The sequence below is a fragment of the Phocoena sinus genome, chromosome 11 (genome assembly GCF_008692025.1).
Source record: "Phocoena sinus isolate mPhoSin1 chromosome 11, mPhoSin1.pri, whole genome shotgun sequence".
In the NCBI taxonomy this organism is placed as follows: domain Eukaryota; kingdom Metazoa; phylum Chordata; class Mammalia; order Artiodactyla; family Phocoenidae; genus Phocoena; species Phocoena sinus.
The window spans coordinates 63,754,200-63,777,196 of record NC_045773.1 but is presented as its reverse complement, the minus strand read 5'-3'; the positions used below and the strand labels follow the sequence as shown (position 1 = coordinate 63,777,196).

The window sequence follows — 22,997 nt, the reverse complement described above, 5'->3', positions numbered from 1 at the left end:
GGCGCAGTCAAAAATAAAAAAAAATTTTTTAAAAAGGGCTTCCCTGGTGGCGCAGTGGTTGAGAGTCCACCTGCCGATGCAGGGGACACAGGTTCGTGCCCCGGTCCGGGAAGATCCCACATGCCGCGGAGCGGCTGGGCCCGTGAGCCATGGCCGCTGAACCTGCGCGGCCGGAGCCCGTGTTCCGCAACGGGAGAGGCCGCAACAGTGAGAGGCCCGCATACAGCAAAAATAAATAAATAAATAAAAAATAAAAATGCCATTCTGAGAAAGGAGCCAAAGCCTTCACCAGACGCCAAAGGCATGGCACAGAAATAGTTACGAGCCCCCAGCTCCTGGGGTGACCCTCCCCACCCTGCTCCAGCCCTCTGAAGAACAGGCTGCCCTCCCTGCTGTGGGACACAGGGACATCCCTCCAGCCACCTGGCCCAAGTCCTGACACACAAAGGCACAACTGCCCTGAGGGGAGGCAGGGGGATGACCAGGATGACAGTGGGGCCCAAGTGGTCCCGATATCACTGGGCCTGGGCAGGCAAGGGAGGGTCAGAGTGCAAAGCCGGGGCACCCCCACCCCAGAGCCTGGTAAGGGTCTGCAGGAGGATTAACCGAGGGGGGAGGGGTCTCAAGCCTGTGTCGGCATCACCCACCCAACCCCATCCACAACCCCCAGCCTCAACCCTGGCCTCACCCCACTCCAAACATGGCCTCCGCCTGCTCCCCGATGCGGTCCAGGTTCATGTTGGCGGCTGTGGGGAGCAAGAGGGCACAGATGAAGGCAAGTGGCTGGTCCATGTCCAGGAAAGATGGGGAGCACTGGGGAGAGGGGGCAGGGAGACGCCCAAACCACCCCCTTCCCCACACTGGCTGGTTGGCAGCCCCTCTGCCTGACTCTTCTGGCAGCAGAGGTGGAACCAACCAGGGCAGGGACCAGATCAGCCACTCTGCCCTGCCGGGGCGAGCAGAGCTCTGGGCTGGGGGTGCTGGTCCGGCTCAGCCTCTGACCAACTGTGGCCTTGGGCAAGTCCCTGCCCCGCTGTGGGCCTCAGTTTCCCCATTTAGGAAATGGAGGGGATGACCCCTGCCCCGTGCCCTCTCTGGGGCAATTAAATGAGACAATGGAGAGGAAAGGTCCTTGCAGACTGGGAAATGGGGGCAGGGCTGGGGAGCTGGCCCGAAGTGACCCCAGGCCGCAGCCCACTGCTGTGTACCCCTGGGCGAGTCACACAGCCTCAGCGTGAAGTCAGGGTGAAGGGAAGGGTGGGGGCTCACTGGCGGAGTCGAAGGCCGGGGCTGTGCCATCAGCCCCGTTGTCCTGCATGGGAAACACCTCCACAAACTCCTTCTTGAAGACGGACAGCAGGTATGAGATGCGGTAATCCAGGCGGACATTGAGGATGAACTGGAGAAGGAGGAGAGGATGGGGTGAGGACCGGTCTGAGGTCAGGAGGCCAATCTCGCTCTAGGAAGAGTGAGGGGCCACCCCGAATGAGTTCCAGCACTCCGGAGGCTCAGCATTGATGTTCAGGACCCGATGGGACAACACAACCAACAACATCAAGACTCCCCTACCCAGGGAAGGCATGCTGGTGCAGCCACCGTGGAAAACAGAATGGAGGTTCCTCAAAAAACTAAAAATGGAGCTGCCGTATGATCCAGGAATCCCACTCCTGGCATATTATCTGGACAAAAATATAATTCAAAAAGATACCTGTACCCCTATGTTCATAGCCGTACTATTCACAACAGCCAAGACATGGAAACAACCTAAACGGCCACTGACAGAGGAATGGATAATGAAGATGTGGTACATATACACGATGGAATATAAGTCAGCCATTAAAAAGAACGAAATAATGTCATTTGCAGCAACATGGATGGACCTGGAGATTATCATACTAAGTGAAGTAAGTCAGACAGAGAAAGACAAATACCATACAATATTACTTATATGTGGAATCTAATGTACAACACAAATGAACCTACCTACGAAACAGAAGCACACTCACAGACACAGAGAACAGACTTGTGGTTGCCGAGGGAAACGGGGGTGTGCGGGAGGGAAGGATTGGGAGTTTGGGATGAGCAGACATAAACTATTATATACAGGATGGATAAACAACAAGGTCCGACTGTTTAGCACGGGGAACTATATTCAGTACCCTGTGAAAAACCATAATAGAAAAGAATATTTAAAAAGAATGTGGATATATGTATAACTGAATCACTTGCTATACAGCAGAAATCTAACACAATGTTGTAAATCAACTATACTTCAATAAAAATAAATAAATAAATAAATAAAGACTCCTCTTCCCAGGGAGGTCCAGGGCGCCCTCTCCCCAGCTCCTGCCTCAGTGATGGTGAATGGTACCTCCTCTCAGAATGAGGCAGAGACACCCCCCCCCCACCCCCGCCGTCACAGCCCACTCAGTCCCTCTTTCCCAGGCTGGACGCTAACAGGGATGGGAAGGCAGCTCCCCAGGTCCAAAGGCCGACTCTTGTCCTCCTATCCTTCTCTGCCAAACAGACCCTGGGGTTCCTGGGAGTAGGAGGGAACCAAGGACTATGGGGGAGCAGGAGAGGCGGGGTGGGGGGTGAGGACACAGGGTTTGCAGACACCCCTGACTGACCTCTATCCTCTGTCATCATGGGAAACAGAGCCTCTGGCCACACCCAGGACTCAGATCTGGAAGCCCCCAGCCCCCAGAATGAGTTAAAAGTCCCCTCTTCTGACTCCCCTAAACAGACCCTGCCCAGACTGGGTCCCCAGGGACATCACTGCATTACCCTTCCCATCCTCTGGTGGAAGCACAGCAAAAGCAAAGGGTCCTTATCCCTTCTCAGGACCCTATAAAGCCCCTTCCCCAAGTGCTGCTGAGGAGTCTCAGACCCAGAAGACACCCAGAAGAAGGATGACTGTGTCCACCCCACCAGGAAACAAGCTCTCAAATCTCTAGCTCTGCTTCAAAACCTGTGTGACTGCAGAAGAGTCCCCTCCCCGCTTTCCCGTCCCTCATCTGTACAATGAGGGGACAGCGCGCACCAGAACCACTAGGAGGGCTTGTTACCGCACAGACAACAGGCCCCACCTCCAGTGTCCCTGATCCATAAGTCCCAGGTGGGGCCCAACAACCTGCATTTCTAAGTTCCCAGGTGAGGCTGATGCTCCTGGTCGGAGGACCACACTTTGAGACCCACTCGGCTACCCACTGGGCTAGACGGCTCATTGTGGAGCCTCCCAGCACTAGATACTATGATCTGAGAGGGGTTCACCTCACCAACCTCCTCATACCTGCCCCCCGTTCTCCTGCCCTCTTCCTAACACCTCCCGCCACGCTCCTGGCCCAGCCACCTGCAAGATTTCCAGAATCTTCAGTTTGGTCTCCATCACCACAATGTTCTCATTCTCCTCAAACTTGCTTCTGTCCAGCGGCTCAGGGGCACTGGCGCCGGCAGGCAGGCTGGGGGCGCCAAAGACAGACTGCTTGCGGTGCAGCACCATGGTGGACATCATGTGCCCCACTCCCTGGATGGACCGCCGCACGTTCTTGCCTGCAGAGCGGCGAGCAGGAGGGGGTCACAGAGGACACACAGCAGGGGCACCTGGTCTGATTCTGTCTCTCTCAGCTGCAGGGCAAAGCCACCCTAAGGAAGGGGCAGGGCTTCCTCCACCCCAGGAAGACTTCCTGGGGGAGGTGAGCTTTCAGCCAAAGCTGGGAAAAGAAGGGAGGGCCAGGGCAAAGGTGAACTGTGTGGGGAGATCAGTGAGAATTCTCATGTGGGAAATCACGAGAGCTGTTACAGAGCACGGGGGACTCAGGGGACACTGTGTGGAGAGCACTAAAGGCCAGGGGTCAGCCTCCGTGCACCTTTTGTTTGAATGAGTTTATGCCACCAGTGGGTGTCCCTGACGGCTGGGCTGTTTCCTCTTGATAGCAGGGTGTGTCCCCCCATCTGACTAAGAGCTCCCCCGCAGGGCGTCATTATCTCCCTCAAGACCAGGCTATGTAGGAAGGCAACTCGCCCAGACCCCAGGGTCTCCACAGTGCCTAGGCAGGGGGCCTCTCTGGTCCAGCCAAGGCTGGAGGAGACTGGGGCTTAAGACACTAACTGGCAGAAGAGCCAGGAGGCAGGAGGCACAGGAGGGTCGATGGGAAAGGTAAAAGGAGACTGAGAAACACTAGAGTGGGTAGCGGATGGCCCGGCGGAGCAAAGCCTCACCGCCTGGGTCCTCATAGACTTGCAGCATGGCTGGGGGGCCCTGCACGCAGTCGATGATGCCCAGCAGAGTGCGTGTGAGCCGCAGCAGCTCGCTGAAGCTGTAGAAGCCAAAGTAGATGAGGTTGTGCGCCAGGCTGACCACCTGCGGAGAGGGGGTGGGGCCGAGGTGAGTGTGGGTGGGGCCAAAGTGTGGTGGGTGGGGCCTCATGAAGGGCGTGGTCTTGTGGGTGGGGCCAGCCCAGGGAGCATAATGAGGGACAGATTCCTCGGGAAAGGCTCTAGGATGTCAAGGCTGCATGGACACGGAACCAAGAGTCCCAGACAAGGGCAGCCTGACCCCAGAGGGGTACCGAGGAAGAGAGGCCTGCAGAGGAGGCCACTGTGGGGAGGACAGGGCAGAAATGCAAGAAGTGGCGGGTGGCTCCTGCCAGGGCCCCGTGACCCAGCCCTGGGCTCATGTGGTGAGTGGGCGAGGGGGAGGCAGCCCTCTCCGGGGCGTCAGGAGAGAAGCCTCCCTCCCAGCAATCTATGAGGTCTCCCTGCAGTGGCGGGGGCACTGAGGGAAGTGAGGTCGTATATCCCACACCCTACCCTGGGGAGTGACCAAGACCCAGGAGGGGGCAAGCCAGCGTGCTGCTGAGCCCCAGCCCACCTCAAAGGTGAGCTTGTTCTTCTCCTCATTGGCAAAGGGCACGGCCTCGCTGACCACGTTGTTGAGGTAGTCCTCCACGAACTCCATGGTGCTAGCAAACTTGTTCTTCTTGTCATCTCGGGAGGCGTTGAGGTTGGAATCATAGCTGGGGGTGGAGGCGGCGAGGCATGAGGGTCCCCTGAGATCCTCCCCCTCCAGCCGAACCCTGCCCACCCTCCTCCGCCCAGCTCACTCCTTGATGGTGATAGCCGTGGGGATCTCAGTCCAGAGGCGGGCGAACTTGACGGGCGTGACCAGTTCCTGGGGGTCACGGTCAACGTGCACATGCAGCATCAGGTGGCAGAAGGAGGCACGCAGGTCAAAGGGCAGCATCTCGTCCGCCATGCACAGGAAGATGAGGTCAACGCCCAGCTGCTGAGAGATCTCATCGATGGCCAGGTACTGCCGGTCCAGGCACATGCGGGCAAAGAGCTTCAGCTGGTACCTGCGGGGCAGGGAGGACGGTGAGGACGTGGCAGGTGGGCTCGCAAGGGCTGCTGGCACAGGCCTGGGCCTGCTGAGGACTTGAGAAAGTGGCAAAGGGACTTAGGTTAAACCACGCACCAGCCACCGTAACAGGACCCAGTTCTGAGCAAGCCAAGTGGACAGAAACACAGTCTGGGATTGAGTAATAGCAAATCTCCCCTCTTTGCTAAGGAGGAAGGTGCTTCTCGCTCAGCAAGGACAGGTCTTCATGGGAAGAGGGATGGCACAGAGAAAGGGTGGGAGGGGGAAGGGAGGAGAGCTCGGTAAAAGGAACCCTGCTCAGGCAGGGGGTTGAGGGCACGACTGGGAGACAGAGGAGGGGAGGGTGCAAGAGCTACAGAAATGAAGGCTGTAGGAAGCTTTGTTCTGCACCAAGTCATGCCCTCTGCCTCCTCCTCGGAGGCCTGCATTACCTACCCCAGGCTCCATGGCCAGGCAGCCTGGGTTTGGATCGTGGCTCCCTGCTTACAGCTGTGTCACCTTGGGCAAGTTCCTTTACCTCTCTGTGCCTGTCTCCCCAACTTTATAATGCGAGTAATGATAGTCTCTACTTCACAGGGTTGTCGTGACGCTGAAATGAGTGATTGGGTGAGTGTTTTGACCAGTGCCCAGGAGACAGGGAGCCTTTGATGAGTGTTATCTAGTATTCTTATTTTTCAAATACGAATGTATGGAGACAGGTGTGGGTTTGTTTCAGGCCTCATCACTGTGCTGAGCCCTGCCTCGGGCCGCCCAGTCACCCATCACTTAGCCTCCCTGGCGAAGGCAGAGGCAGGAGCCCCCTCGAAGCTGCTGGGGCTCGTCCCGGGGCAGGGCCTGGCGAGGCACCTGTAGTAGCTGAGCACGTTCTCATCGTGGGCGTTGCCGGCCCGTGCCTCCTGAGCCAGCTGCCTGATGCTCTTCTCATGGTGCTCATTGTTCTTGTCGGTCCACATGAGCCACACTTCCTCCTCTGAGTACTCGATGCTCAGGTACTCAAGGGACTGCGCCATCTCCTTCACGGGCCGAAGCCTGCAGACCAACGGAACCCATCACAGGGAGCGGGGCCCAGAGCCCTCCCCGAGCACCCCCGGCCACACAGACCTCCCCTCCCAGAGCTGGGCTGAGGGCCAGTCAGGCTGCCTCCCCTGTGGGACCCACCTCCAGCTTGCGACCCCAGACAGACCATGAGCTTCTGCAAGGCAGGGGCCTGGGCTCATCCTCCTCTGTGCCCCCATCCCCTCCCCCACACAGTGCCGAGCTCCGAGCTGGCCACACAGCAGGTACTGGGTAGCTGCAGAGAGCCTGCAGGTTCTAGCGTGAACCCAGACAGGGCCCCAGCTCTAAGGCAGCGGGGGGTCCGGGCAGGGTGGAGGCCTGGGGGGGGATGTGAGCTGCGGGTAGGAGACAGCGCAGCCGGCTCACTCGGTCTGGATGAGAATGTCACTGTTCTTGGGGTCCAGCACACACTTGCAGATGAGCTCCTGGGTGACGGGGATGGCGATGTGGTTGGACACACACAGGTCAGAGAGGTAGTCCAGGAACCTGGAGTGGTGACAGCAGGGGTGGGGTGAGGGACTCAGAGGTGGCCCCCCAGTGGGGACAAAGCCCACCCTCCTCCTTCCCCAGCTGGCAGCACCAGCTCCCTGGCACTTGGAGTTTGCTGCTCCTGCAACCTTCTCAAAGCTTGTAGACAGGGATATGGACTCCCGGCTGCCTGGGGAGGGATGACCCACAGTCATCACCCTGGGGCTAGATGGGAGTCCAGGGGGTCAGAGGAAAGGAGACACAAGGAAGGAGTGATATTCAAAATATTTAACTGGTCCAATGCAGGCACTGGCTTGGCCGCTGGAGAAGGATCTGGGGGCCTCCTGCTCTACCAGGAGTCAACCCCCTTGTTGCTAGGTTGGGCCAAATATGGGAGGGGACATAGGGAGGGGCTGGGGGGGCCAGGGCCTCAGAGAGGTGGCAGTTTGTCAACAAGTGCAGAAGGATTTCAGTATTTAACAGCCAGCGCCAGCAGCTTTCTCCCCCGGGGCAGCAAAGGGAGGGGGGAGGGGGGTGGTATGGCAGGGGAGGGGGGCCCACCTGGGCTCCCGGTTCTTCCGCACCAGGCTGACGAAGGTCTCCACCTCCGTCTTGGTGATGTGCTTCTCCAGGAGCTTGCGGTTGTTGTGTAGCAGGGCTGTGATGGTGTCTTCGGCCAGGATGTCGTAGCCGATCTGGGACTGCATCATCCCGAACTGCTTGGCGATGTGCTCCTGGGGGGCGGCCGGGCTGGGGGTCACAGGGAGCCCAGCTCTGCTCCAGAACACTGCTCCCAGGGCCCCAGACAAGGACCCGACACCGGCAGGGGACCCCGACCCTAGGAAGCTAAGGGGTCCAGGAGAGGATGCCAGCTCCGGGCAGAGGGCAGTTTTATGTAATATAGTTATTTAGCTCACCATCCATCTCCCTACCAGAGTGAAACCCCCACGAGGGAGGGACCCTGTCTGTTTGGCAGGGCCAGCTACATGATTGGTGGGGCCCGGTGAAAATGAAATAGCAGGACTCTTCCCAGAAATAAGCCCACACACCTATAGTCAATTACTCTTCGACAAAGGAGGCAAGAATGTACAATGGGAAAAAGAAGTCTCTTCAGCAAGTGGTGTTGGGAAAGTTGGACAGTGCGTGTAAACCAATGAAGTTAGAACACACCCTCTCACCATACACAAAAATAAACTCAAAATGGTTTAAAGACTTAAATATAAGACATGACACCATAAAACTCCTGGAAGAGATCATAGGCAAAACAGTCTCTGACATAAATCGTACCAATGTTTTCTTAGGTCAGTCTCCCAAGGCAAAAGAAATTAAAAAATAAATAAACAAATGGAACCTAATCAAATTTAAAGCTTTTGCACAGCAAAGGAAACCATAAACAAAATGAAAAGACAACCTACAGAATAGGAGAAAATATTTGCAAATGATGCGACCGACAAGGGCTTAATTTCCAAACTACACGAACAGCTCATACAACCCAACAACAAAAAAAACAACCCAATCAAAAAATAGGCAGAACAACTAAATAGACATTTCTCTAAAGAAGAAATACAGATGGCCAATAGGCACATGAAAAGATGCTCAACATCACTAATTATTAGAGAAATGCAAATCAAAACTACAATGAGGTATCACCTCACACCAGTCAGAATAGCCATCATTAAAAAGTCTAGGGCTTCCCTGGTGGCGCAGTGGTTAAGAATCCACCTGCCAATGCAGGGGACACGGGTTCGAGCCCTGCTCCGGGAAGATCCCACATGCCGTGGAGCAACTAAGTCCATGCGCCACGACTACTGAGCCTGTGCTCTAGAGCCTGCAAGCCACAACTACTGAGCCCGCGTGCCACAACTACTGAAGCCCGTGCGCCTGGAGCCCATGCTCCACAACAATAGAAGCCACGCAATGAGAAGCCCGAGCACTGCAACGAAGAGTAGCCCCCACTCACCGCAACTAGAGAAAGCCCGTGTGCAGCAATGAAGACCCAACACAGCCATTAATTAATTAATTAATTAATTAAAAAGTCTAAAAATAACAAATGCTGGAGAGGGTGTGGAGAAAAGGGAACCCTCCTACACTGTTGGTGGGAATGTAAGTTGGTGCAGCCACTATGGAGAACAGTATGGAGGTTCCTCGGAAAACTAAAAATGGAATTACCATATGATCCAGCAATCCCACTCCTAGGCATATATCCAGACAAAACTATAATTCAAAAAGATATGTTCACAGCAGCACTATTTACAATAGCCAAGACATGGAAACAACCTAAATGTCCATCAACAGATGAATGGATAAAGAAGATGTGGTACATATATGCAATGGAATACTACTCAGCCATAAAAAAGAACAAAATAATGCCACTTGCAGCAACATGGGTGCAACTAGAGATTATCATACTAAGTAAGTCAGAAAGAGAAAGACAAATACCGTATGATATCACTTATATGTGGAATCTAAAATATGACACAAATGAACTTATCCATGAAACAGAAACAGACTCACGGACATAGAGAACAAACTGGTGGTTGCCAAGGGGGAGGGGGTTCGGGGAGGGACAGAGTGGGAGGTTGGGGTTAGGAGATGTAAGCTTTTATATATAGAATGCATGAACAACAAGGTCCTACTGTAGAGCACAGAGAACTATATTCAATATCCCATGATAGGACTGCCCTAGTGGAACAGTGGTTAAGAACCCGCCTGCCAATGCAGGGAACACGGGTTCAAGCCCTGGTCCGGGAAGATCCCACATGCCGTGGAGCAACTAAGCCCGCATGCCACAACTACTGAAGCCCGCACGCCACAACTACTGAAGCCCACGCGCCTAGAGCCCATGCTCTGCAACGAGAGAAGCCACCTCGATGAGAAGCCTTTGCACTGCAACGAAGAGTAGCCCCCACTTGCCGCAACTAGAGAAAGCCTGCACGCAGCAACGAAGACCTAATGCAGCCAAAAATAAATAAATTAATTTTTTAAAAATATCCTATGATAAACCATAATGGAAAAGACTATTAAAGAAAGAATGTATATGTATGTATAACTGAATCACTTTGCCGTACAGTAGAAATTCATACAACATTGTAAATCAACTATATTTCAATAAATAAATAAATAAACTAGAGGTAATATTAAAAAAAAGAAATAGCAGGACTCTTGTTCAAAAATTAAGAATTTCAAGACAGCCACAGTGGAGAGTTAAACCCAGCATGAGGCCCCTCTAAGGATGGAGCCAGGTTGTGCGCCGTGAGGACAGCCCTACTATCTGGTTTGGTTCCCTGCAGCATCCTCATCCTTGGGGCCTGAGACGGCGCTTGGCACACCGCGGTGCGCCTTGGTGAACACGTGCTGAGTGAACGAGAGCAGGAGTGAGGGAGGGAGCGAGCCGGCCAGCAGGTGAAGGGGCAGCATTCCAGGGCGGCGGGCAGCCCACCTGGTTCTTGCGGTAGTCCTCCTGGGAATGGCGTAGCACACGGTAGCACAGACGAAACATGTGCTGGTAGGGGGCGTTCTTCTGGTCCGACAGCTCCTCCAGCCGCACCAGGGGGCCCTCACCCCCCTTGTCACGGAACGGGGTCTTCAGAATGCCAAAGATCTAGGGGAGCAGGGAGAGTCAGGAGGGATCCCCACATCTGCCTGCACCCCTAATTGTCCCAAGAATCCTAAGCCCCGAACTGACCCTGCCTGGAAGCCACCCTGACATTAACCCTGAGCTGATTCTAAGCTAGACCATGACCCCCGCCCACCCCTTTCTCACTCCCCTCTCCTGAGGCTAAGAGAAAAGGCAGGCCAGGCCCGTGTGGCCAGAGCTTAGGAGACCAGACACAGGCCTGCCTTGTCCAAAAGGATGGATGTGGGGATGTAGGGTTACATAAAGCAAGGCTGGCAAAGTGGTAACAAGTGAATTCAGGCAGTGTTCGTTGTACTATTCTTTCAATACTTTCTCAATGTTTGAAAATTTTCATAATAAAAATTTAGAAAAAAAATTTTTTTAAAAAGCACAAGTTTGGGCTTCCCTGGTGGCGCAGTGGTTAAGAATCTGCCCGCCAATGCAGGGGACATGGGTTCGAGCCCTGGTCTGGAAAGATCCCACGTGCCACGGAGCAGCTAAGCCCGTGCACCACAAACGCCAAGCCTGCGTTCTAGAGCCTGCAAGCCACAACTACTGAGCCCGTGTGCCACAACTACTGAGCCCGTGTGCCACAACTACTGAAGCCCGTGTGCCTAGAGCCCATGCTCCGCAGCAAGGGAAGCCACTGCAATGAGAAGCCCGCTTACCGCAGCGAAGAGTAGCCCCCGCTCGCTGCAACTAGACAAAGCCCATGCGCAGCAACAAAGACCCAACACAGCCAAAGATAAATAAATAAAATAAATAAATTTATTTTTAAAAAAAAAAAGCTCAAGTTCTCAGACTGATATCTGAGTGCAAATCCTGGCCCTGCTGTTTCCTAGCTGTGGATTCTCGGTCAAGTTACTCCAACCTCTGCGTGCCTCAGTTTCCTCATGGGTAAAATAGGGAGAATGATTAATAAATAAGCTCTCCCCGGGTTGGGAGGATCAGATGAGTCGATTCATGTAGGGCACTTAGGGCAGTGCCTGGTACATGGTAAGAGTGCAATAAATATTGCGGGTGTTGTTTTTTTTTTTTAAGAGATGATAAGATCAACCATACCTCCATTTTTTAAAAATAATAATAATTTTTTTTTAATTTTTAAAAGGAATTGATGAGAAACATCAGGGAGACTGCAGCTCAGCTGGAGATGGGAAAAGGCAAGCTCACGTTCACAAGACATCCTGTTCCCAAAATTTAAAAAAAAAAAAGCAGGAGTGGACGTCCCTGGCGGTCCAGCGGTTGGGACTCCGTGCTTCCAATGCTGGGGGCATAGGTTCAATCCCCGGTCAGGGAACTAAGATCCCACATGCAAAAGATGTCCTGTTCCCTGGTCACTGGCCTTTCCCCGAGGCCCCCCACCCCCCACGCATGTGCATGGCCACCTGTTTGAGGATGTTCTGCTCTCTCATCAGCTTCTGCCGCTCCCGGTTGGGCTTGGTAACCATGATGTCCAGCACGTTCTGCCCATTGTTGGGGATGTCGCTGACGAAGAACACCAGGTCCTCCAGCAGCTGGATAACAAATCTTCACAAAGGGATGCCAGGGGTGACGAGTGTGAGGTGCCGACCCTGGGCACCCCCCAGGACCCCCGTCACATGCCCCCTGGGGCAACCAGCCCTTCCGCACGTGCCAGCCTTGCTGTCACAACACAGAGCCCATCATCTGCCTTCCATTTCTCTCCCAGCTTCACCCCAAACTCTTTCCAAACACACCCCTCACCCCACCCACCCTGGCTCCAAAGTGCCCTCTAGACAAAGAATCTCAGGATACTCCGATCTGGAAAGAACCAATAGGGCACAGGCGGGGTGTTTGATGTGAAGGGCTCTGCATTTCCATCCACCACTTCCTAGCTGAGTGACCTTGGGCAAGTCTCTTAACCTCTCTGAGCTTCAATCCCACCATCAGTAAAACAAGGGTAATGATGGCTCCATCAAAAGGCTAGTTCTTGGAGTATGTGAGCAGTGAGGCTGGGGTCCAAGGTCAGCCAGGGCCCCGCAGGGACCAGTCCCCACCTCTGTCACCCTGCCCCCATCCAGCCTATCCAGATTCTGCTTTGTGACTCCTTTGTTTGTGAAACACAGGCCCCAGGAGGACAAGGGCTCTCAGGAAACCTCGGCAACCCTGCCCCTGAGGCCCACCTGCGGTCATTCTGGCTGATGAAGCCCTCGTTGAGTTTCTCCACGGCGCTGGCCAGCATGGAGCTGGCGTCGTTGGCAAAGTCCAGGTCTCGGATCTCGGACACAGGAACCGACACAATGGCGAAGGCCTCCTTGTCCTCTTTGGTGGGGCACGTGCCCAGCTGCAGGGACAGAGGTCAGCAGGGCACTCAGGGACCAGCCTGGGCCCCAGCCCAGCCCCCAGCCCAGCCCCCTAGCCCCGATGGGCCCACACCATGAGCCGGATGGGTCGCTCCTCCTCGACATCAATGGGCACGTTGGTGCTCTGGATCCACGTGTTGGTGCAGAGGTGCCGCAGCCGGACATACGAGTTCCTGCAGGCAGGGGGGCGGAGAGAGCAGGGGGAGTGCGCCACGGAGCGTGACCCGGCAGTCTGCCCGCTCTAACCCCTGGGGCTTCCCATCTTCCACCTGCCTCCATACCCAGCAGCCGTAGGACAGGGGCACGGGTCCCCTCCAGGTGAGGAGCCTGAGCCAGAGAAGAGAGACCAGCAACATGGCCCCCAGGCCCTGTACTAACTGCTGCGCTTTGCCAGGCCCACATGCCTTGCCCGCTCTCCCCAGAACCAAGCTCTGAAAGCCCAGGCTTAATTACAAGCTCAGGACCCAAATTCATTGGGACAAATGAGGCTATTTAAACTATCCCATTTAGTGTCAACTACGCATGCGTTTCACGGCGGAAATACTCACGTCTTTGATTATGAAATACAATTAACATTCAGAAATGAAAAATAATCTGAATCTCCAAATACATCTGGCCCCGAGTTTCCGATAAGGGATCGTGGGCCTACAGTGATTCAATTAATTCTCCCATCAGCCCTGCTGACGGGCAACTTGATAGTCTCACTTCACAGGTGAGGAAGTTGGGGCAAAGTGACAGAATCAGCTGCCTGAGATCAGCCAGCCAGTCAATGCTAAAGCCTGCTTGACACCCAGGAAGTTTCCTGATGTTACATTTTAGAATCTCGGGGTTGGGTGGGGGGCGGGTCTTAAAAGTCAGGAGGTCCAGCCGTCGCATCCAATGCACCCTGGACAAGCTGTCATGCCACCTGTGCCTGAGCCCCAGGCTGACTGGCTTTAAAGAACCCTGGAGCAAAGGCATTTTGATAAAGAACTAGCACAAGGTGGCTCCCAGGGTGCAGGGCCCAGGGCCGGGCACATGGCAAGCATTCAGTGGTGGTGAGCTGCCTACAGGCCTCAGAGCTGCATCGCCAGAGGGGATGGACTGAGGAGTGGGGGGCGCAGGGAGTCCAGGTGCCAGCCTGGGCACCCCTGCCGGCACCCAGGCACACGGCGCCTACCTACCGGGGCACGAAGGAGTCGGTTTTCTGCAGCGTGGTGGGATCCAGCTCGAAAAGAGAAGCAATGTCGTTGCCGTGGGGCACAGCAACCAGGCGGTATTTGATCTTCTCCCCAGCGTTCCGGCGACCTGCGCGGTCCTGGGCACCCTGTGGTGAGGACCTCAACTCAGGCAGGAGCCCCTCCCTCCTCTCAGGCCCCCTGAAACCACCCAGGATCCCACCTGAGAGGCCGTCTCCCTCCTGCCCACCTACCTCCCAGGGTTTCGTGGCCTCCCCGGCCCCACCCCCGCCCACCCCAGAGCTGTGCAGTCACTCTTCCCGGCCCTGGAACCCTCCTTTGGTCCTCACCGTTCCCGCTGCCTTGGGATCAGAGGCATCACCCTTGTAGCTGGGGTTCTCCTGCTCAGAGATACAAGATAGGGGGGCTATCCACATGACCCCACTCCAAAATACAGTCTACATGTGGCCCTGGGTTGGGGCAGTCAGGAACCCCCCCCAACCTCCCAAGGGTGCCCATCCCAGCCCCAAAACTCATGCCACTCCTTGTTGACATGGAGGAGGCACCAACTACAGCCCCAGGCCCTGTCCTCCACGGCCCCTCTCCAAAGACCCACAGATGGACGCGGACACACACACATGAATGCCCCAATATACACAAGCCTGTGCGTTACGGACAGACAAGGATGTGGAATGTAAGTTCCACAAGGGCTGGGAGTCATGCTCACTGCTGTATCCTCAGTGCCTAGAATAGCTCCTGGCACATAGTAGGAGACACAGTCATATTTGTGAGACTTATTCATAGTCATGCACGTCTTTGACAGTATTTGTTAAGTAGATGCCTGAGTGCAGAGAAGCCAGGGTCCACAGACACATGTATCTCTGTGCAGACGGGTACCAGGCACACATGCTCGTGCACGCACGGCCTGAGCTCCCAGGATGCCCTCTGCCTCCCCACTCACCTCAGCAGCCAGGTAGTTGCCCGTGGCCAGGTGCTTGAAGCGGTACAGGCCGTTCCAGTGGCCAGCTCCTCCACGGCAGGGGTCATGGTGGACCACCTGGCGGGTGCAGGCGTGTCAGGCAGGAAGGAGGGGCTGGCTGGGGAAGGGGAGGCATGGCGGGGAGGGGCACCGCAGGCCTGGAGAGCTCTGAGTGGATGGCTCTGGGACCCTCTCTGGCCCCTTGGCTGCAGAGGGGCTCAGACGAGAGACGGATGGGGGTGGACCTCCCACCCTAGAGGGGGAGGAGGAGCGGGGGAAGCCCAGGGCTGCAGAGGAGGGCTGGGGCCCAGGTGCCGGAAGCAGGGATCTGACCTCCACCTCCCAGAGGGCATTGGAGCTGGTGGCCGAGGTGGCGGACTGGCGCAGCGTGGTACGCAGGAACACCTGCAGCTTGCCCTTGTACTCATCGCACGTCAGGAACTTCTCCTGCTCTGCGTGGAACAGCCGCACCACGTCTCCCTGCAGGCGGCAGGGCGTGGGCTCGGGGCAGACAAGGACCCTCCCGGGGGAGGAGCCCACCTGTCTCAGATACTGGCGCAGCTCCTTCTTGAGCCAGCAAGCCGAGGGTGGGGTGCACACCTAGCCCTCCGAGAGGGCGGCCCCTCCTGCCAACCCCTTATGTCCTACAGGCCCCGACCCGACAGCCTCGCATCCTTGTCCGAGAGGGCACAGGGCAAAGGGCAGGGGGCCTGGCCTAGAACCGTGGAGAGGTGTCGAGGGCACAGGGTGCTCAAAGAATCTGGGCCCACCCCACGGTGGGGGGATGGGGACCCCCACTCCACTGCCACCCCCTTAGCAAGACAGCAAAGTGAGAGCAGCCAGGACTGGGAAAGGATGGACAGAGGGGTTGTGGGGCCAGAGACAAGAGAAGGGGAGGACCAGCTGGGGCTGCTGGGTAGGGCCCTGTGGGAGTGGAGGGAGGCCGGATGGGGGTGCAGAGGCAGAGAAGGGGCAGCATGGAGGGGAGGGCCAGACAGGGAGCAGAGCTGGGTGCTCGGAAGGTGGGGGCAGGCAGGCAGGGGGACCTGTGGGGGTGGGGCGGGGCTGTTTCCGGGGAGTTTCCAGTCCTTACGCCTTTCAACACCTCCTCCAGGTGGTCTCGGAACTGCATAAACAGGTTGATCTTCCAGCTGGTGTTGCAGTTCACAGAGTTGACCTGCGGAAGCGCACAGAGACCCGTGAGGCCGGGCAGGCCCCCAGCCGCTGGGGAGTGGGCCTGTGCCTAAGACCCGAAGCGGGTGAGGGGAGGCCAGCCCAGCCCCCATTAGAGCACAGGGGGGTGTCTTCTCCCAACCAGGGCCCCCAAACCCCAGCCCAGCTGCCCTGGGGCCGCCACCCAGTGGGGTGGAGAATGTGGGCAGACACTGGGAGACAGGCAGGGAGCAGGGAGGCCCACCCAGCCCCTCCAGCTGTAGACAGGACTGGAGGAAGCAACCCTGGGTGGGTGGCGGGGGGGGGGTACGTGGACACCCATCCGCTGCCGGGCTGGCCGTTACCAACCAGGGTCCTTGGACTCTAATCAACAGAAATGAGTAAGAGTCCAGGTGAAAAATTCAGCCAAGGCTTTAGCAGGACTCCTACTTCAGCACTAGGGAGGGAAAATAAGACACAGGTGGCCCTGCTCACTCTTCTTATATGGCGGTGGGTGGGGGGGGCGGGGGCGGGTTCATGGATGGGGCCGGAGGGGCGATTTAGGTGGCCTGCCCACCCCCTTGGTGGTGCCCTGCAGAGTACCCTGCTTTTGCTCCCAGCACCTCAGAAATGGCAGTTGGTTTTTTCGGCCTTTTTGTACCTTACTGTTCACAACTTGCCCCAACTGTGCACGCGTGCAGTTCCTTTTAGTCTCTCAGAGTTTCTTTGTATTTTGTTGCCTGAGGAGATGTTTGTCCAGGTGCAAGGGCAAGCACTCCCATAAAGGGTCCTAGGTCCCAGTCTATATCAACCCACCACCCTGTTACCAATCCAGGTTCTTGGCCTCTTTAATCAGGAGAAATAGATAAGAGACCAGATGAGAAATTCAGGCAAGGCTACAGCACGAGGGAGTGAAAACAAGGAACAGGTGCCCTTGCTTGCTCCCTGAGGCCGGGCAAGCTGGTCCCTTAAATGGGCTGAGGTCGGGGCGGATCCATGGGTTAGGTCGGAGACGTGGCTTAGGCGATCTGCCCGCCCCCTCGGTGGCGCCCCCTTGGTGGTGCGGGGATCACGTGCAGTAGTTGGCTTTTGCTCCTGGGACCTCAGAAGTAGCAGCTGGTTTTTGGCGTTTTTGTATCTTATTGTTCATCGTTGCCCTGACTGTGCATGGGTGCGGGTAGGTTTAGTCCCTTACAGTTTCTTTGTATTTTGCTGCTCGGGAGACACTTGTCCAGGAGCAAGCACTCCCGTGAGAGGCCCCTGACCCCAGCCTGTCTCAGCCCAGCGCCCCGCTCACCTCCTTGCAGCCAGCATTGTCACTGAGCTCATAATTGCTGGCATGCAGAGGCTGCCCAGCGTTGACAGGGTTCAGGATCACCTTGTCCCCGACAACCACCTATGGGGACAGAATGCAGCAGAGTGAGGGTGGGGACGGCGGGGCCCCCAGGCTTCCCTCTGGCCAGTCTGCCCCCTAAGAAACAGGCATGAGCTCATGCAGTCCCCACACCAAAGACCCTAGAGAAGCCCCCCTGGCGCTGTGGCCTGCGCCTTCCAGCAGGCCCCTCCCCCCAGCCCTGTCCTCACATTGTCCCCGTTGCTCCGCAGCTTCCAGAAGGGCTGGATGAAGAGCCAGGAGCCCTCGTTGCCCGTGGCATCCAGTGTCACCCGCATGGCGTTCTTCTCCAGCAGGGCCGGCAGCCGCTTATTCACGGTCAGGTACTTGTTACTTTTCATGTGCAGGAGCTGAGAGGCGGCGGGCGGCCAAGCAGTGGGGGGGTGAGGTCACCCCAGGAGGCCAGCCCATCAGAAAGGGGGGGCTGGGGGGCACACTGGGCCCTTGGACAAACAGACCGAGACAAACATGGCCACACGCACAGTCACACACCCAGTCCAGCACCCGGGTGATCACACAAAGAGCTAGCGCTGTTCTAAACACCCTAAGAGTAGTAGCTCGAGGAACCTTACAGCAACCAGAGGGAAGTACTATCACTGGCCTGATTGTCCATTTGGGGAAACAGAGGCCCAGGGAAGTGAAGTCGCTTGCCCAGGTCACAGAGCCAAGATGTGAACCTGGACCTCGGGGCTCCAGAATCTGTGCTGGTGGCCACAGTGCTGAACACACACCCACGCACACAGCCGTTCAGGCCACACAGCAACGCGCACGTGTAGAGGCAGACACGCAGTCACAGAGACAGTCCCGGGTTGGCTGGTGCCATGGCACTGGCACCCCTCGCCCCCACACCTGCCCCGGCGTCACACCTGGATCACACTGCCGTACTTCACGACGTCCCCGTGCACCTTCTTGTTCTCTGTGTCGTTCTGCTTCTGCTCCATCTGGGCCGCATGCTGCACAGACATGCACAGAGATGGAGGGTGGGCCCAGAAGCCTGCTACTGAAGGCACACATCTTCCCACCCCCCCAACACACATGCAGGTCCTGGCACTGCACCCAGAGTGACCCTCCTGAGGCCATCTGGCCTGTTCCTCCCACTACCGACGAGAGAACGAGGCTCAGAGTGTGTACAGCACAGAGCCAGCGGCACCAGATTCCTCCCCTCAGGCCCCTCCTCGCCACCTCCCTCTGGAGGGGGCAGCCAGCAGGCCTGTGAGCCCCCGATGCCCCAACACCCCCAGCAGATACCCTAAGGTTGTGCCTCACTCCCCTGCCTCACCAGACCCCTGGCGCCCCAGCAGGGGACCCCTGGCCCAGCCCAGACACCAGCAGGTGTGCTTGGCGGCATTTCCTCCTCCCCTCCACCCTCACTCCTCTGTGACCCTCCCTCCCCAAACTGTGTGTGCTCCTAGCCCACCGCCTCCAGGGAGCCTTCCCTGACGAGCCACATCCAACTCTGACAGATCCAACCCTGATGCCTCCAGGATTTGGTTTGCATCCCACTGAGGACACCATTTTAGGTCCTTCTGTCCCATTAGACTGGAAGCTGCCCGAGGATACACTGTGCCTCCTCCATCAGACTGGGGGGTCCTGGAGGTGGGGGCTCTGTCTCCTCCATCAGACCGGCTCTCTCTGAGGGCAGTGGCCCCTCTGCCCCTTTCATCTCCTCAGTCCCATTATCCGGGCCTCATGCCGGAGGCTGGTGGGAGGATGGCTGCTGGGGAGCCATGCCAGGTACCACGTGACTCTCCACAAACCTACAGTGTACGGCTGTGTGACCACGTGTGGTTCTGAGTGTCTGCGCACGCGTGAATACGCTATGCCCAGCCAGATCCACAGCTCAGCCTGGGCCTGTGGCGGCAGCAGGAAGAAGTTGCGACGGCCCCCAGCCCAGGACAAGAGACGACCTTATTTATAACAGAGCTCAGCAGCCCACACCCAGCCCCCTCTTTCCAGCCCAGTTCACAGCTGTGGGTGGGGCCCACCCGAGCCCACCTTTTGCCCATTTCACACCACCTCCTCAGAGAAGGGGATACCGGGAAGCAAGGTCTGCCTGATGGGGGGCGGGGCCCCAGGTCCGGGGGAGGGTCTCAGAAGCAGGCTGCAACGTTGCTGACCACAGCCAATCCTCCCACTCTCTTTTCCATGGGGATTGGGCTGGACGCCCTGAGCTCTGTCCAGAGAGAACCGCCCAGGATGTAAACTGAGAGGCCTGAGAGCAACCACCAGGCCCTCACACCACACACCAAGGTCGGCCAGAGACCCAGGGACCGTCTAAGCCCCACTGCCAACTCGTAGGATGAGCACAATGGCCCAGTCCCCTTGAAGGGCCCCAGGCTCCAACTCTATAAAATGAGTGGTGAGGTCAAGACTAGTTCTTAAATCAGGTTCGCTGGAGCCACTGTCTCTAGGAGCCCCTGGTAACTCCATGTACAGCTGCACAGGCCGTTCACTGCACTGCGGTGTCCAGCTGAAGGACTGGCTGGCAGCTGAGGTGCAGTCCACAGTTCACTGAGGCACGCGGCCTGGGACAGGGCACACACACCTGCGCGTGCACACACCTGTAACTTCTGCAGCAGCACCACGTCGGCAATCTTCTCCTTGTCCTGCTTGGTCTGCTTGGCCTTCCAGTACTGCTTCTGGGCCGAGTAGCGGTTCATGGGACACACCTTGAAGAGGCAGTCTGAGGAGGGAGGGCAAAAGGAGGGAGCTCGGTTCATGCGGGGCTCAGGGGAAAACCCTGGCCTGCAGCCCTGCCCCCAAAGCCCACCTCTGCTCTCCCCACCCCTCTCCACCCCGCCGCCCTTCTTGGGTAGAGGGGCAGTGGTCAGAAGACCCCCGTGGAACTCGGAGCATCCTGGATTGTGCTGAGTAGAATGGAGGGGCCCAGAAGAAGGTCGGAGAGTGGGACCCCCCCTGGGAGGCGGACGCGTGCCCTCTTCCCCACGGGAGATTTATCAGAGGCCCTTGGGCCACCACCCCATGCCCCGTCTGTGTCCAGGTTTTGTGGACATTGGCAGCTGACCATTCACATCAGCATCCTTTCTCTGGCCCTCCCCCATCTTGCCCACAGATGCCTGGGAAGTTACATTCCCCCCAGCCCCCAAGGGGTGTCCTCCATCCACTGGCAGCAGGAGGGGACCGCCTGCAGTGGTCCCTGTGGGATGAGCCTGAGGCCTCTCTTCCCCCGAAACCACCTCCTTGCTCGGCGCCCTCACACTCCTCCTGGGACCCCTCCTCAATAATGCTCCCGCTGTAGACTCTGCTTCTAGGGAACTCAACCTAAGAGAGTGCCAATCAGAATTCCAGAAACAGGTTCTTTATTACCTGATTTTTATTCTGGACACAGATAAAGCATCAATGATTTTCACAAGCCCAAACTCCAGAAAGGATGTCAGATTTTTCTACTTCTGGAAAGGAGGCATGAGTTGGAAAATCCTATTCTAAAGTGTGATGTGAAGGGATAGAGGATTCTGGATCCCGGTGAAACGCTGGCATGGGGACTGGGCCTGACGATAGCATGAGCCGTGCTGGGAGGCAGTGAGCACCCCGTCACAGGAGGGAATCCCAGGAGGGCACAGGGCTGGGCTCACAGCCTCTAAGACCCCTCCCAGGCCGCAGTGCCTCCACAATCAGCAGTGCTCCCGCAGCAGAAACACAGGAAGACGGTTGTGCTGGGAACCTGGACAGGGGCCCCTGGGGGAGCAGATCTCAGAGACAGGGCCCTGCCTCATGCCTCCTTTATATATATGTCACATAATGCTTGTTGATCCCACTCCTGGGCTTATATCAGGAGAAAACTCTAATTTGAAAAGATACATGCACCCCAGTGTTCACAGCAGCACTATTTACAATAGCCAGGACAGGGAAGCAACTTAAATGTCCATGGACAGATGAATGGATAAGGAAGATGTGGCACATATACACAATGGAATACTACTCAGCCATAAAAAAGAATGAAATAATGCTGTTTGAAGCAACATCGATGGACCTAGAGATTATCATATTAAGTGAAGTAAGCCAGAGAGAGAAAGACAAATACCGTATGATATCACCTACACATGGAATCTAAAAAAATGAGATAAATGAACTTATTTACAAAACAGAAAGAGACTCACAGACACAGAAAACAAACTTATGGTTACCAAAGGGGATGGGGGGTGTTGGGGGGAGAGATAAATGAGGAGTTTGGGATTAACATATACACACTACTATATATAAAATAGATAAATAGAAGATGCCACCTCAGAAGGAAGTGATCACACCGGATGAGGTCATGGCCCATCTTGGAGACTGCCTTCTGTCCACCAAGCCCCAGGAGAAGTCAGAAGGACTTCAGCTTAATTTTCAGCAGAATGTGGACGATGCAATGACCGTGCTGCCTAAACTGGCCACAGGTCTGGATGGCAATGTGCTATTCACAGGTGTCTCTGATTCTGAGTATACACCCGGGTGCAGTGTCTTTGACCTACTAGGCATACCTCTGTACCATGGCTGGCTTGTTGACCCACAGAGTCCTGAGGCTGTGAGCGCAGGTGGGAAACTGAGTTACAACCAACTCAGTTGTAACCAACTGAGTTACAACCAATCATCACCTGCAAGCACTCCAGTGACACCAACCTCGGGACAGAAGGCCTGACTGCAGAGCAGTTCCTGGAGACCACCGCCGCACAGCTGACCTACCATGGTCTGTGCGAGCTAACAACAGCTGCCAAGGAGGGCGAACTTAGCATCTTTTTCCAGAACAACCACTTTAGCACTATGACTAAGCACAAGGGTCACTTGTACCTACTGGTCACCGACCAGGGCTTTCTACAGGAGGAGCAAGTGGTGTGGGAGAGCCTGCGCAACGTGGACGGAGACGGCTGTTTCTGTGACTGTGACTTTCACCTAAGTCACTCCCTGGGCAAGGGACCTGGAGCAGAAGGTGGGAGTGGCTCCCCAGAAAAGCAGCAGCAGGTGGACCAGGACTACCTGATCTACTTGTCCCTGCAGCGGCAGCAGCCGTCGCGAGGCACATTGGGTCTTAGCGACCTGGAGCTGGCCCAGCAACCTCAGCAAGAGGCGTACCAACAGCGCCAAGCAGCCCAGCCCGCGTCAGCACGGGCCCTGTCACCGCAGGGGAGAGGAGCCGCATTTGGACGCCCAGCTGCCGAGTGTCGGCAAAGGCCGAAGCAAGAGTCCGACTGTGTCCTCCTGTAGCCCCGCTCAGTTCCAGGCTGCCCTGCCTCCGCTTTCAGAGGTTGGGGCTATTCTGCTTGCTCCCCAGCTCAACTTGAGATATGCAGGGTAACTTATTTATGGAATGTTGGGGATCAGAGCAGGCAGTAAATGCCAAGGTCAGACTTGGTGACGTCTTTGCCCCAACGTGCTGCCTCCTCTTCCTCCCAACCATCCCGGGCAACACTGGGGTTGGTGGGGTGAGGATTTCTGATTCCCAACTCCCCTTCCCCAGAATAGTCACATTAATATACA

The 22,997-nt window shown here is 56.4% G+C and overlaps 2 protein-coding genes across 5 annotated transcripts in view; one reads left to right on the top strand and one right to left on the bottom strand.

Annotated features, from left to right (window-relative positions):
* The window catches only part of ITPR3 (inositol 1,4,5-trisphosphate receptor type 3), a 66,455-nt gene that overhangs the window by 21,935 nt on the left and 21,523 nt on the right, over positions 1 to 22,997 (bottom strand). For 3 of the 4 annotated variants that reach the window (XM_032647749.1, XM_032647748.1, XM_032647751.1), the window contains exons 3-24: positions 20,084 to 20,205; positions 18,389 to 18,475; positions 17,714 to 17,872; positions 17,427 to 17,525; positions 16,071 to 16,154; positions 15,311 to 15,457; positions 14,960 to 15,055; positions 14,349 to 14,399; positions 14,005 to 14,147; positions 12,915 to 13,014; positions 12,662 to 12,822; positions 11,906 to 12,047; positions 10,344 to 10,505; positions 7,466 to 7,638; positions 6,803 to 6,922; positions 6,227 to 6,409; positions 5,106 to 5,357; positions 4,874 to 5,018; positions 4,222 to 4,363; positions 3,353 to 3,552; positions 1,270 to 1,399; positions 689 to 746 (exon numbers count right to left, since the gene is read on the bottom strand). In XM_032647749.1, the coding sequence (XP_032503640.1) occupies positions 689 to 746; positions 1,270 to 1,399; positions 3,353 to 3,552; positions 4,222 to 4,363; positions 4,874 to 5,018; positions 5,106 to 5,357; positions 6,227 to 6,409; positions 6,803 to 6,922; positions 7,466 to 7,638; positions 10,344 to 10,505; positions 11,906 to 12,047; positions 12,662 to 12,822; positions 12,915 to 13,014; positions 14,005 to 14,147; positions 14,349 to 14,399; positions 14,960 to 15,055; positions 15,311 to 15,457; positions 16,071 to 16,154; positions 17,427 to 17,525; positions 17,714 to 17,872; positions 18,389 to 18,475; positions 20,084 to 20,205 (2,956 nt within the window). Of the gene's footprint in view, positions 1 to 688; positions 747 to 1,269; positions 1,400 to 3,352; positions 3,553 to 4,221; positions 4,364 to 4,873; positions 5,019 to 5,105; positions 5,358 to 6,226; positions 6,410 to 6,802; positions 6,923 to 7,465; positions 7,639 to 10,343; positions 10,506 to 11,905; positions 12,048 to 12,661; positions 12,823 to 12,914; positions 13,015 to 14,004; positions 14,148 to 14,348; positions 14,400 to 14,959; positions 15,056 to 15,310; positions 15,458 to 16,070; positions 16,155 to 17,426; positions 17,526 to 17,713; positions 17,873 to 18,388; positions 18,476 to 19,558; positions 19,579 to 20,083; positions 20,206 to 22,997 lie in introns of those variants that run through there. The other variant, XM_032647750.1, reaches the window with a different exon arrangement.
* On the top strand, positions 21,763 to 22,724 carry LOC116761678 (ubiquitin carboxyl-terminal hydrolase MINDY-1-like). Its single transcript, XM_032647755.1, is given in 2 exon segments — positions 21,763 to 22,098; positions 22,101 to 22,724. Coding segments are annotated over 2 exon segments (924 nt in total). The 5' UTR covers positions 21,763 to 21,798.